The sequence below is a fragment of the Bos grunniens genome, chromosome 3 (assembly GCF_055505025.1).
Source record: "Bos grunniens cultivar Pamir isolate PY7600 chromosome 3, Bosgru_T2T1.0, whole genome shotgun sequence".
NCBI classification, from domain to species: Eukaryota; Metazoa; Chordata; class Mammalia; order Artiodactyla; family Bovidae; genus Bos; species Bos grunniens.
In genome coordinates this window covers 68,041,007-68,054,698 of record NC_141167.1, presented here as the reverse complement: position 1 = coordinate 68,054,698, position 13,692 = coordinate 68,041,007, and the positions used below count along the sequence as shown (strand labels likewise).

The 13,692-nt window shown below is 40.7% G+C and overlaps 1 protein-coding gene across 6 annotated transcripts in view; it reads right to left on the bottom strand.

Annotated features, from left to right (window-relative positions):
- Positions 1 to 211: 211 nt before the first annotated feature.
- LRRC8D (leucine rich repeat containing 8 VRAC subunit D) overlaps positions 212 to 13,692 on the bottom strand; it is a 131,135-nt gene continuing 117,654 nt past the window's right edge. For all 6 annotated transcript variants that reach the window (XM_086391082.1, XM_086391081.1, XM_086391080.1 and 3 more), the window contains exon 2: positions 212 to 3,153. In XM_086391082.1, coding sequence (XP_086247208.1) covers positions 575 to 3,151 — 2,577 coding nt within the window. In that variant the 5' untranslated portion in view covers positions 3,152 to 3,153 and the 3' untranslated portion in view covers positions 212 to 574. The remainder of the gene's footprint in view (positions 3,154 to 13,692) is intronic.

The window sequence follows — 13,692 nt, the reverse complement described above, 5'->3', positions numbered from 1 at the left end:
GAGTGTAAAATCTATAAAATGGGATTCTCAGAAGTGGTAACACCAGTTAAATATTATAAGAAGTACTTATTTTAGGTGCTTGAAATTCAAACAAAAAAGAAATCAGTATTTCAGCAAATCTAAATTTGCCTGATGTGCCTTCAGTGGTCTGAATTAAAGCATTATTATACCAATTAAGCAAAGTAAATCAAGACACCTCAAAAAAAGGTGGTATAGTAAGAAAATGTCAATTTAATCATTTACTTTAGCAGGCAAGCAATTTGTAAACATTCAGTAGCGGCAGCATCCAAGTTACAAACAATTTAAAAAGAAACCAAGATTAGTGATTATAATTTTTCCTTCCCTTTCCCCAGAAAAAAGAAAAAGAAAAGATTTGGAAGTAAATGACTTAAAACACTACAAACGCTGAACATTCAGTTATGTCTTCTATCAGCCTTCTATGCGTCCTCTCCCTGTGTTGTATTTTTAGAGGTGTATCTACTCCTAAAATGCATCATCTTGCAATAACTGGTACATGAACATCTGCAATCTAGGAAGTGGTTCCTGCACACGTATGTGCATGCAGGATCTCAGTTTAAATCCCATTTGCAAAGGGAATATTTATATCTTGATTCAACGCTTCTTTGACTTCTAGGGGAAGGGTGTCAAAAAGGTGATCTTCCACCACAAGCCCACTTTTCTTGAGCAGGCGACACTGGCCCAGCTGGGCTGGCAGGCGGTCCAAGCAGTTCCCCTTTAGCTCCAGCTGGGTGAGCTGTGACAGCTGACCGATCTTCTCTGGGAGGGATGTGATGCAGTTCTGCCCTAGATTCAAAGTCCTCAACTTAACACATTTAAACAGCTGTTTCGGCAGAACGTCCACTTTGTTCCCCGTGATATGCAAATGCTGCAGGTTCTGAAGCAATCCTATTTCTACTGGGATCATGGAAATGTTGTTGTAACTCACATCTAAGCATCTGAGTTTCTGTAAACTAAACACTGCCACCGGTAGGGATTCCAGCTTGTTGTTAGAGAAATAAAGTGACTCCAAGTTTTTGACGTGGGTGATGGAGGGTGGAATGGTGACAATTTTATTATGCCATAATTTTAAACAAGTAAGTCGTTTTAAATGCTGGAAACTGATGATTTCTTCAATTGTGCGGATGTTATTTGACTTTAAATCCAGTTCCTGTAAGTTAGAGAGGCTGAAAATAGCATGTGGAATTCTCTCTAGCTCACAGTTTTGGAGTTCAAGCTCGGCAACATTCATCATTTTCTTAAGGCTGTTCAGTACCAGGAGTTTAGTGCCGTCATTATGAATGACTAACTTGGTGAGATGTGGGGCCACATCAGTAATGTTGGAGGGGACTTTGGTCAAATTGCTCTTCACGTGGAGGATCTTAAGGTGCCGCAACTCTCGGAGAGATTCGAGGCCTATCATCTTATTGTTTTCAGAGTTCAAATTGCCTATCAAGTACAGTTCGCGAAGGTTTTTGAGCAGATACACCCAGGCAGGGATTTCTGCCACATCAGTGAACTTCACGTGAAGGCATCTCAAGTGATCACGGAGAAAGCTGAAAGCAGTCTGCTCCACTTTTGCAGGGCAGTGGCACAGGTGAAGCTCTTGGAGATTAGTCATCTGAGAAATCTTAGCAGGAAGTTTAGCTTCTGGAATCAGCTCGAGTTTTAGCACATCCAGGTCTGTGAGGTCAAAGACAGCATCAGGCACGCCGGAGAGCATAAACAAATGGAGCTCCTGCTTGTCCTGGGCGTTGCGTGACACGTGCTGCCTCAGTTTTTCAAATGTCCACTCGTGGTTCAAACTAATTTCCCGAAGTTTATTTTCACTGACTTCTGACAAGAACACCCCAAAACGCTTGGAATAGAGCTGGTCATACTGGTCTACCATGTGGAGAAGGAACGCAAAATCATTTTTGACATCTGGAATGTCACTGAAACTGCTCTCTTCTCTGACTTTTTCAAAAGAATATTCCTTCAAAGGAATCCTGAATAACCAGAAGAGAGTGTAGAGGCAGATAAAACCATACACACAAATAATGGATATGTAACTGATGAGCAGCTTTTTCAGCATGTACGCCATGTTGTGGGTGCACTCAAACACCTCGTAACCAGTCAGGTGCTCCACTTTGGGCTTGCAGACGTGTTCAAAGCTGATTGCGTTGACAAAGTTTGCTGTGTAGCAGAGAATAAAAATGAATTTGGCTGTTTTGATAACTGTTTGGACCACATAGAGTTTATAGATCAAGTCACTGTCTTCCACGTGAGCACGGAACTTCCGCACTTTCTCGAACAGGGCTTTGGCCTGTTCCCCGTCCTTTTTATCCAGGATGGTCATGCTGGGGACTTCGATCACAGGCTTCTCGGCTGAAAATTTGAATCCAGTCTTGTTGATCATTGGGGTGCTGGCGCTGGGGCTCCCTTCATCACTGCTGGTAGACACATGCTTTGGTAGAGTCTGGGCACCTGTTATTCTCTGCTTGTTTTCCTCCGAGTCTTCACACGCTGTCTCAGACAATGCTTTAGTAGTCCAAGGAGATTCAAAGCACTTTCCTAAGATTGAAACGAAATGCTCTACTTTTGAGCATGTTTTAGGATATTTGAACCAAAAGTTGCTACTGACCATGAGAATAATAGTATGTATAAGAGCAAGGTATGGAAAGTACTTGGAATACCACGGAAGGGCCAGATGGTAACACATCTGATTAATAAATACATATTGCTGGAAATCCAAGTTTGTTTTTCGGCCTGTTGGGTCTTTCTTCTCTTTCTTGGCCTCCTGATTTGGAGCCGTGGAATCTGCATGAGGATATGTGGCTCTGAGAGGTATGTCAGGTGTCACAGCGGATGCGCCAAAGGAAATCTCATTTGTCATCCGCCCATCTTGGTCTTGGTCTGTGGCTGATTCCATCTTCGGGATGTTGGTGGTAATGTCGGCATTTCCTGGTGTAGCATGTGCCTTTGAATTTATAGGAGCTGGCAATACTGGCAAGCAGACCACTTGATCTTTGGTAAGTTGCATGGTTCCTGCAAAGATGGCTACCATCAGCATAACAACAGCCAGGTAATCCATAAACACGTCCCACCATGGTTTCAGGATTCGGTAAGTTGGCTGAATGTCATTAAGTGAAGCAACTTCCGCAAGGGTAAACATTCCTAGAAAACAGGCAAACAAAAGATATTATGACACAGATGCAAATGAAAACATTAAGTGGCAAAATGCTTTCTATTTCTAGCCTCTTCTTCCAGCTTCTCCAATCAGCCAACCTCCCCTACACTCTACTCCTCCTACACACTGTTTTCTCTGCCTGGAATACTTCCTCCCCACTTCTCTCCACGAGCCTATCAGTTTATGTTGCCGTTCCCAGGAAGCCCTCCCTGATTCCTAGTATGGGTGAGGTGCCTCTTTGATTCTATGTACTATGAGAGAACTATGTACCTCTATCCATCACAGCCCTTATTATATTAGTAGAACCAACTGTTTACTTGTCTAATCCTCCCTAAGATTCTAAGTTCCATGGGCATAGGGATCATGTCCATCTTCCTTACTGTTATACAGCCAATGCTTGACACACAGTTGATGCTCAATTAATGAGACATTGTATTAGTTCTTGATCATCACCTTTATCGCCATCATTATAATCATCAAAATTCCTCAAGAACATTTATTCATGGTCTACATATGGCACTGGGCAGAAGAGCATTTTATTAAACTTAACTGCAACCACAAGCAACCTGGACCCACACGAGAATAAAAACTATTAGCCAGTTCTCAACATAAACATAGTTAAAGGAACACACAGCAAAGAAGCTGTGGGATCCTTGTAATCACTGACATTTTGCAGCTATCAAACCTTCAGAGGTGGTTTTCAAGCACCTTGTACTCGGGACAGGTTTTGATCCCAAGAGAGAGAAGAGATGGCTGACTATTTTCCTAGAGAAGGAAGAAAATAAAAGATACAGGGTGGAGAACACAGCAGCAGAGTACTGTAATGTCACACTGACACCGAATGGTCACCAGCTCTGCCCCATGCATCCTAGCAAGGGTGACAACACCTGAAAAACCAACACCAGCACACAATGATTCCAGCCTCAGATGGCTCTTCTCTTCTAACATGCTGCCCACAGCAGCCGCTCCCCAAAGGTTTTGTGCCCCTGTCATTTCCTTTCTTTTCCTGTTGAACTCTGACTTATTCTTCAAGTCCCAGCTCAAGCACTACCTCTTTCTCAAGTTCCTATTGTACACTCTAAAAAGAATCTATTTCCAGTGTTGGCCTCTTCAACTAGCTCTTGAGCTGCTACTGGGTAGAGACTATGTCTTATTCACCCTTGGGTCTACCGTGTCCTGCTCTCTGCCCTTAAGAGCAGAGAAGGCAGTGATTAGTGATGATGATGATGTCAAGGAGGATGATAATGATAGCAGCTATCATTTGTCATCTTCCTTCCATATACCAAGCACCATAGCAGGAGCTTTGTATCTTCACAATCCCCTGCTTCTGTACACAGCACTTTCCTGAAAATGAACATATTAAATTTGAAGCTTTGGGGGCTGAGGGAATGATTCCACCTCCAAAATGCTACACAGTCTTATAACTCCTAAAATTAAAAATACAGATAATACTGAAGAGGTGAGGATGTGGAGCAATTAGAAGTCAAACACTTCTGGTGGGAGTATGAATTTATACAAATATGCTGGGAAAATTTTTTTTAATATTTACCCAAACTGAATATATGCACACTCTATGGCCCAGCACTCCCACTGCTAAGTATACACCCATGAGAAATACATATACCCATCAAAAGACATGAATTAGCAATCACAGCAGCACTCTGCAACACCCCTAAACTGTAGATTTTCCAAACGTCCATCAGCACTAGAACAGAAAAATCAGATGTGGTGCATTTACAAAGTGGAACATCAGGCAGTAATGAGAATGAATGATCTGGTTACATGGGTGTATTCAATTTATAAAACGTGATCTATACACTTAGGCTATGTACCTTTTTGGTATGCATGCTTTAACTTCAATAAGGAGCTTCAAAAAGAAATGGTAAAAGAAGCTGCAGTAGAAACAGCTGCCCTAGGAATGTGCTGGGACACCACACTGAGGCTTTGCCTCACCCCTGTCCCAAGGCACACCCAGGCCAGCTGGGGTCACAGGCCGGGAGATTCAGTAACTTCCTCCAGCAGCCTGCCCTTACTGTCCTCTCCTTGGCCTGAGAGGAAGGGCCTGCTCTCCCTGGGGTAAAATCTGCCATAGAAAAGAGGGTGCAGAGGTATGAATATACAATGTGCAAAAGCGCTGGTTGCTAACCGTTGAACATACACCGATGGACTATAAATGGAACATTGCCTGGATTCCATCTAACCTTCACAACATTACTTTAAGCTGCCTAAGTGTTATCGCTTTCCTTTGACAAGCAAAGACATAGGCTCTCAGGAGTTAAATTGTGCAAGTCAAATAATTAGTGGTGGAGTCTGGACTTAAAATCTTATTTAAGGCCAAACCACCTGTTCTTTCTACCAGATTCTAAGGTCTCTTCTCATGTTTGCAGCGCTTTCCAGTTTGCAAGCTACTTTTCCATAAAATGTCTCAACTGATTCTCACAATAACCCAGTGAACTAGGCATTACTATTGCCCAAGGATATGAGGAAACCTGAGGCACAAAAATCTTAAGTGACCTTCCTGAGCCAATTAAGTGACAGAGCTAACAGAATCTTTCATCTTCAAATCTCTGTCTCTATCACACTGTTATCCAGTGACTGTGCTCTTGGTTAAGGCTTGGCTGTTGAAGGAAGGACCTTCTCACTGTTGTCCTTGGCTTTCAGGAGACAGAGGAATGAAATTATGTAATCAACACCTTCCCTAGAACAACCTTTCATGACATTCACTCAGAATTTTAAAAAAAACATGCGTCAGGCACCATGGAGAAGCAGATAGAAATGGTCCCTCAAAGAGCTCCTGCTCAAATGGTAGATGACAAGCAATAAGTGTATTATTATGACATGGTAAGAAAATCGCTCTTACCTGGTTAATGCAAAGTACAGGGGAGGCACAGAACAGGGCAAACTTACAGCCACACTGGGCAAATGGGAGGACTGCAGAGATCTGGTTTTTCAGATGAGACCGGAAGGATGAGAACTTCCATGTGGTTGTGGGGAGTAGAGGAATATAATTTTGGCAGAACAAATAGCAAGTCAATAGCATAGACACATGGGAGAAATTATGTTACAGAAACTATAAGGAATTCTTGTTGTTCAGTAGCTAAGTCGTGTCCGACGCTTTGTGACCCTATGAACAGCAGCACACCAGGCTTCTCTGTCCTTCACTATCTCCCTGAGTTTGCTCAAACTCATGTCCACTGAGTCAGTGATGCCATCCTACCATCTCATTCTTTGTTGCCCTCTTCTCTTGCCCTCAATCTTTCCCAGCATCAGGGCCTTTCCCAGAGTCAGCTCTTCACATCAGTTGGCCAAATAATTGGAACTTCAGCATCAGTTCTTCCAGTGAATATTCAGGGTTGATTTCCTTTAGGATTGACTGGTTTGATCTTGTTATCCAAGGGGCTCTCAAGAATCTTCTTTACCACCACAGTTCAAAAGCATCAATTCTTTGGTGCTAAGCCTTCTTTATGGTCCAGTTCTCACATCTGTACATTCTAATGTTATTCTATTATTAGTCTTGTATGTCTCTGTATAGATATCACATATAATGGGTAAGTCAAGAGATGGAAACCAAGGATGGTTTCAATGAAGTTATAAGGAAGTGCCTGAGCCATAGGCAGGAAACCAGTACTTTTTTGCAATGTCGACCACTGACTAGGTCTTATCTTGAACACAGGACTTCAATTAATGTGTCCATTCTCCAATTTCACCTATCAAAAACTGGGTGGAAAACGAAGTGTTTCAACCACTACCTGAATTAAAGATGCAGTGGCACTTTGAAAATAAAAATTGCTCTTCATATATAATATACATATGTGTGTACAAAGTACACTAACTACATATTCATATAACATAGTTTATTAAGTCTCTTATGATCCTCAGGTGAATTTTTTATAATCTAAAAGTCAAGTTAATGAGGGAGGAGACTGTATCTAGATATCTTGAGGCTTGATCTCCTTAGCCATTAGTCAGAAATGGCTATCAATGGTTATTAGGGGATTTTTTCTTTTTAACTTGAAGAAGGCACATTAATAAATACTAATTGCATACATGTTTTGGGGTCCCCTTTATATATCTTTAAGAATTACATTATAAGGAAGTAGATTTCACATTCAAAGACTTCTCTATGGCACATATGAAAATCAGCTTAATATCCTATAAGCAAATATTTCTCATGGATGGTGAGGAAGCTTTTTGGACTAAAGTGGAAAGGGGGAAATTACTGGACTTTGGTTGGACAAAGATGAATCAGAAAATTATAAAGAATGGGTCTACATTATTTTATGATATATGATTCTATTTATCTTACGACCAATGACAGTAGAATAAACCAACAACTAACAGTCAGATTCAGAAATTAGAAATGATGATGGTTTGACAACCCTGTGACTATAACTAAATTAAGCACTGAATTGTACACCTTAAAGGGCTTCCCTGTTGCCTTAGACAGTAAATAATTTGCCTGCAATGTAAGAGACCTGAGTTCGATCCCTGGGAAGATCCCCGGGAGAAAGAAATGGCAACCCACTCTAGTATTCTTGCCTGGGAAATTCCATGGACTGAGGAGCCTGGTGGGCTACAGTCCCTGGGGTCACAGAGTTGGACATGGCTGAGTGACTATCACTGTACATCTTAAATGGGTATATTTTATAGTATATGAACTATATCCCAGTAAAACTATTAAAATTTAGAAGCTAGACCTTAGTCTTTGTTATTTTATTGCCTAAACCAACTCTCTGGAGAAGGCAATGGCACCCCACTTCAGTACTCTTGCCTGGAAAATCCTATGGATGGAGGAGCCTGGTAGGCTGCAGTCCATGGGGTCGTGAAGAGTTGGATACAACTGAGCGACTTCACTTTCACTTTCCACTTTCATGCATTGGAGAAGGAAATGGCAACCCACTCCAGTGTTCTTGCCTGGAGAATCCCAGGGACGGGGGAGCCTGGTGGGCTGCTGTCTATGGGGTTGCACAGAGTCGGACATGACTGAAGTGACTTAGCAGCAGCAGCAGCTGCAACCATACATATGCCAGGCAGAAACGTGGGTGTCCTGGAAGGGGCAGCGGCTGGGAGCTGGAGTTTAGGGATTGTGGAACAATCCCAGTGTGAGGGCTGCTGTTGACTGTGGAGAGACAGATTGAGGGGATGTGAGGGAGGAGACCATGGTGGGAAATGCCCGTGGAGGAAAGCCAGGCAGCCATGGAAGCAAGGCGATACTGCTGTCACACGTAGTGGGTGAAACCATTACCATAGCCTCTTTCTCTCCACATGCCAGCATCAACAGCTGAACAATAGAGAGGCTGGCCCATCAAACACCTGATACACTGAATTACAGAGTAGGACCCCACCCAGGGGGCTCCTTTAAGTGACTGATGCACTGAACTACAGAGTAGGAACACACCCGGGGGCCCCTTTAAGTGCCTGATGCACTGATCTACAGGGTAAAAAGAAAGAAAGAACTTTGCAACCTCACTGTAGCCTAGCAGGCTCCTCTGTCCATGGGATTTTCCACGCAAGAATACTGGAGTGGGTTGCCATTTCCTTCTCCAGGAGATTCTTCCCAACCCAGGGATTGAACCCGGGTCTCCCACATTGTAGGCACATGCTTTACCATCTGAGCCACCAGGGAAATCTTCAGGATCTACAGGGTGGGGCCCTCTATATGCCTGATGTGCCGAACAGCAGAGAAGGACCCCATGCAAAGGATCCCTCTAAGTGCCTGAACTGGCAGAGCTATGGAGAAAGACTGGCCAAAGAGGCCTTCTGATCGCCAGGTACAAGAGGCTGGGAAAAAAAGACTCCTGCCTCGGAGGAAGTTTGTGTCCCTGAACACTTGGCGCCGCCGGGTCCCTGCAAGCCAAGCAGCTGCACCATCTTCACACTCAACTCTCACTGGGGCAGAGCTGCCACAGGCAAAAAAAAAAAAGTCTTGTGTTTATGCATGCAAGGTCGCTTCAGTCTTGTCCGACTCTCTGTGACCCAGTAGACTGTGGCCTGCCAGGCTTCTTAGAGAGGGGGTTCTCCAGGCAAGAATACTGGAACATACTGGCCAATACTGGTTGCCATACCCTTCTAGAGCACTATATTTCCTGCTGCCCTAGCCGCCAACCCCCCTGAGCACCTGGTGCTGCCAGAACCCCTGCAACCCAAGCAGCTGCACCACTTCCACAGCTGGCCCTCGCAGGGGCAAACCTAAGTGCTCCAGGGCAGCCTCAGGAGCTAAACCCCAGCAGACAACCAACATGTGAATGTGGAAATAAAACCACAATTGAAACCCAGGGGCAGTGTGGCTAAGGAAGAAGACCCAGAATCTTCCTACAAACTGTACAAGCTGTAGATTAAATCCGCATGATCAAGTAGATTCTGTGTCTATGGAATATATAAAAGGTCACTGAGAGCTCCCACAAAAGAAAACACACTAGCTCTGATAGCTGTGGACATTGGAGGCAAGAACACACAGGAGTAGGACCAGATTAGAATCTGAGCTGCCCCCACAGCAGGTCCAGAAATCACTACAGTGTTGGAGGGCATCCTAGGGAGGTGAGGTGGACTGTGAGTCCCAGCACAGGAAAGGACTCTGACAGCAGAGACTCAAGAAAAACATTTATTATTCTAATTTTTTGATTTGTTCTGCAGATTCTTTTGGATTTTTTCTTTTTTCTCCTCTCTGTTGTAGTTGTCGATTTTATTGACACTAAGAAATCCAACTAAACTTTTGAGCTTTTTTTTCTTTTTCCTCAGTCACATTTTTAATTGTTGTTATAAACCTCTATGTTGGGCTTTTGCAGTTCTGTGGCATTTCCTCTTTTTCTTTTCTCTTTTTTAATTTTTTAAACCTATTGTTATTTTTTCTACATTTATTTCTTTGTTTGCTTTTCCTACTGTTCTTTTCCCCCTGCAGTTAATCTTTAACTGATATACATCTTCTTTATCTACCTTTATTTAACTTTGCATATCTATTTTTTCTTTCTTTTCTTTCTCTCCTTTCCTCTGAATGTATTTGTTAGTCTTATTTCCATTGCTTTATTCCCCAGTTCGCACCTTGCTTTGTTTTCCAGTTTGTGCTTTAATTAGTTTTGTTCTGGTAGATATAATTTTTGTTTTCCTTTGTTTGCTGGGTCAATCTATTGTACTTAATTTTTGTTGGACTGTTTTGATTTTGCTTATGGGTATATATGTATATGTGTATATTCAGTCACACTTTCTCTTGTTGTTATAAACCTCTGCCTCTACACTGGGCTTTTGCAGTTCTGTGGAGTTTTCCTTTTTTCTCCCCCCTTTTCTTTCTTCTTTCATTTTTTTTCTTTTCTCTTTTTTTAAAATTTTAATTTTTAATTTTTTAAACCTATTATATTTTTTCTACATTTATTCCTTCATTTGCCTTTCCTACTGTTCTTTTCCCTTGCAGTTAATCTTTAATGTATATAAATCTTCTTCATCTACCTCTATTTAACTTTGCATATCTATTCTTTCTTTCTTTTCTTTCTTTCCTTTCCACTCAACGTATTTGTTAGTTTTGTTTTCATTGCTTTATTCCCCACTTGGCACCTGGCTTTAGTTTTGTTTTCCAGTTTGTGCTTAAGTTAGTTTTGCTCTTAACTGGTAAATATAATTTTTGATTTTCTTTGTTTACCAGATCAATCTACTGTACTTTATTTTTGTTGGACTGTTTTCACTTTGCTCATGGGTATATATGTATATGTGTATATTCCATTATTTTAATTATTATTTACCTGATTTTGTAACTGCCATTTGTCTGCGGTTCATCTTTAGTTTCTCATTTTTGGATATTGGTTTTAGTCTCCCTTAATGCCATAACAAACCACTTGTGGAATCTTGATTCCTGACCAGAGATCAAACTCTGAGCCTTTGGAGTGGGAACACTGACTCCAAGACCCTAGACTACCAGAGAACTAACTCTAGGGAGTATCAAATAGTGAGAACTCACACAAAGGACACCACTTGGATACAAGACCCGGCATCACCCAACCACCAGTAGCACCCTGTGCAGGACGCCTCATCTAAACAACAAACAAAACAAAAATACAAACCCAATCATCAGCAGACAGGAGTACCACCTCACTCAGCCTTCCTGTCAGAGGAAAAACACACAAAAACTCAGCACAAATCTCACCCTATACGAAGCTCACACAAACCACTGGACCAATCTTAGGAGGGCAGAAACCAAAAGGAAGAAAGAAACCAACCTTCTTCAAGGAAAGAATTCAACTTTCCTTGAAGGCTGGGAAAAGGAGACCTCAAATACAATAACTTAAAAAAAAAAGAAAAGGCAGAGAAATACTGCACAAATGAAGGAACAAACTAGAAACACAGAAGTCCAAATAAATGAAGAGGAAATAGGATGGTTACCTGAAAAAGAATTCAGAATAATGATAGTAAAGATGATCAAAAACCTTGAAAACAAAATAGAGAAAATGCAAGAACCAATTAGCAAAGACCTAAAAGAATTAAAGAATAAGCACACAGAGACAACACAATTACAACATAAAACAACACAATTACTGAAATTAAAAATACTCTAGAAGGAATCAATAGCAGAATATCTCAAGCAGAAGAGCAAATCAATAAGCAGGAAAATAAAATGGTGGAAATAACTTCTGAAGAGCAGAATAAAGTAAAAAGAATGAAAAGAGCTGAGGACAGTCTCAGAGACTTCTGGGACCGTATCAAACACACCAACATTCAAATTATAGGGGTCCCAGAAGAAGAAGAGAGAAAGAAAGGGTATGAGAAAAATTTTGAAGAAATTATAGTTGAAAATTTCCCCAACATGAAAAAGGAAATAGCCAATCAAGTCCAAGAGGCACAGAGTCCCATACAGAATAAACCCAAGGAGAAACACGCCAAGACTCATACTAATCAAACTAACAAAGACTAAACACAAAGAAAGAATATTAAAAGCAGCAAGGGAGAAGCAAGAAGTAACATACAAGGGAAACCCCTAAGGATTAACAGCTGATCTTTCAGCAGAAGCTCTGCAGGCCAGAAGGGCATGGCAGGATATATTTAAAGTACTGAAAGGGAAAAATCTACAACCAAGATTACTGTACCCAGCAAGGATCTCATTCAAAATTGATGGAGAAATAAAAAGCTTTTCAGACAAGCAAAATTTAAGAGAATTCAGTACCACCAAACTAGCTTCACAACAAATGTTAAATGGACTTATATAGTCAAGAAATACAACAGAAGAAAAAAGATCTAAAAAATCAACCCCAAACAATTAGAAAATGGCAATAGGAACACATATATCAATAATTACTTTAACTGTAAATGGATTAAATGCTCCAACCAAAAGACACAGACTGGCTGAATGGATAAAAAAATAAGACTCAAATATATGCTGTCTACAAGAAACTCACTTCAGATCTCAAAACACATAAAGACTGAAAGTGAGAGGATGGAGAAATATATTCCATGCAAATGGGAAGCAAAAAGAAGCTGGAGTAGCAATCCTCATATCAGAAAACATAGACCTTAAAATAAAGAAGATTAGAGATAAGGAAGGACACTACATAATGATCAAGGGATCAATCCAAGAGGAAGACATAACAATTGTAAATGTCTATGCACCCAACATAGGAGCAACTCAATACATGAGACAAAACTAACAGACATAAAAGGAGTAATTGACAGTAACACAATAATAGTAGGAGACTTTAATACACCACTCACACCAACGGACAGAACATCAAAAGAGAAAATTAATAAGGAAACACAAGTCATAAATGATACATTAGATGAGACAGATCTCGTTGATATCTTGAGGACATTCAATCCAAATACAGAATACACAATCTTCTCAAGTGCACATGGAACATTCTCCAGGATAGACCACATCTTGGGTCACAAATCAAACCTCAGTAAATTTAAGAAAACTGAAACTGTATCAAGCATCTTCTCCGACTACAATGCTATGAGACTAGATATCAATTACAAGAAAAAAACTGTAAGAAACACAAACACATGGAGATAAAACAACATGTTTCTAAATAACCAACAGGTTACTGAAGAAATCAAAAGGGAAATAAAACAAATTCTAGAAACAAATGACAATGAAAACAAAACAACTCAAAACCTATGGGATGCAGCAAAAGCAGTTCTAAGAGGGAAGTTTATAACAATACAATCCTACCTCAAGAAACAAGAAAAACATCAAATAGACAACCTAACTTTACACCTAAAACAACTGGAAAAAGAAGAAGAAAAAACCCCCAAAATTAGTGAAGGAAAGAAATCATAAAGATCCAAGCAGAAATAAATGAAAAAGAAATGAAAGAAACAATAGTAAAGATTGATCAAACTAAAAGCTGGTTCTTTGAGAAGATAAGCAAAATTGACAAACCCTTAGCCAGACTCATCAAGAAAAAAAGAGAGAAGAATCAAGTCAACAAAATTAGAAATGAAAAAGGAGAGGTTACAATAAACAATGCAGAAATACAAAGGATTATAAGAGACTATTATGAACAACTATATGGCAATAAAATAGATAACCTGGAGGAAATGGCAGA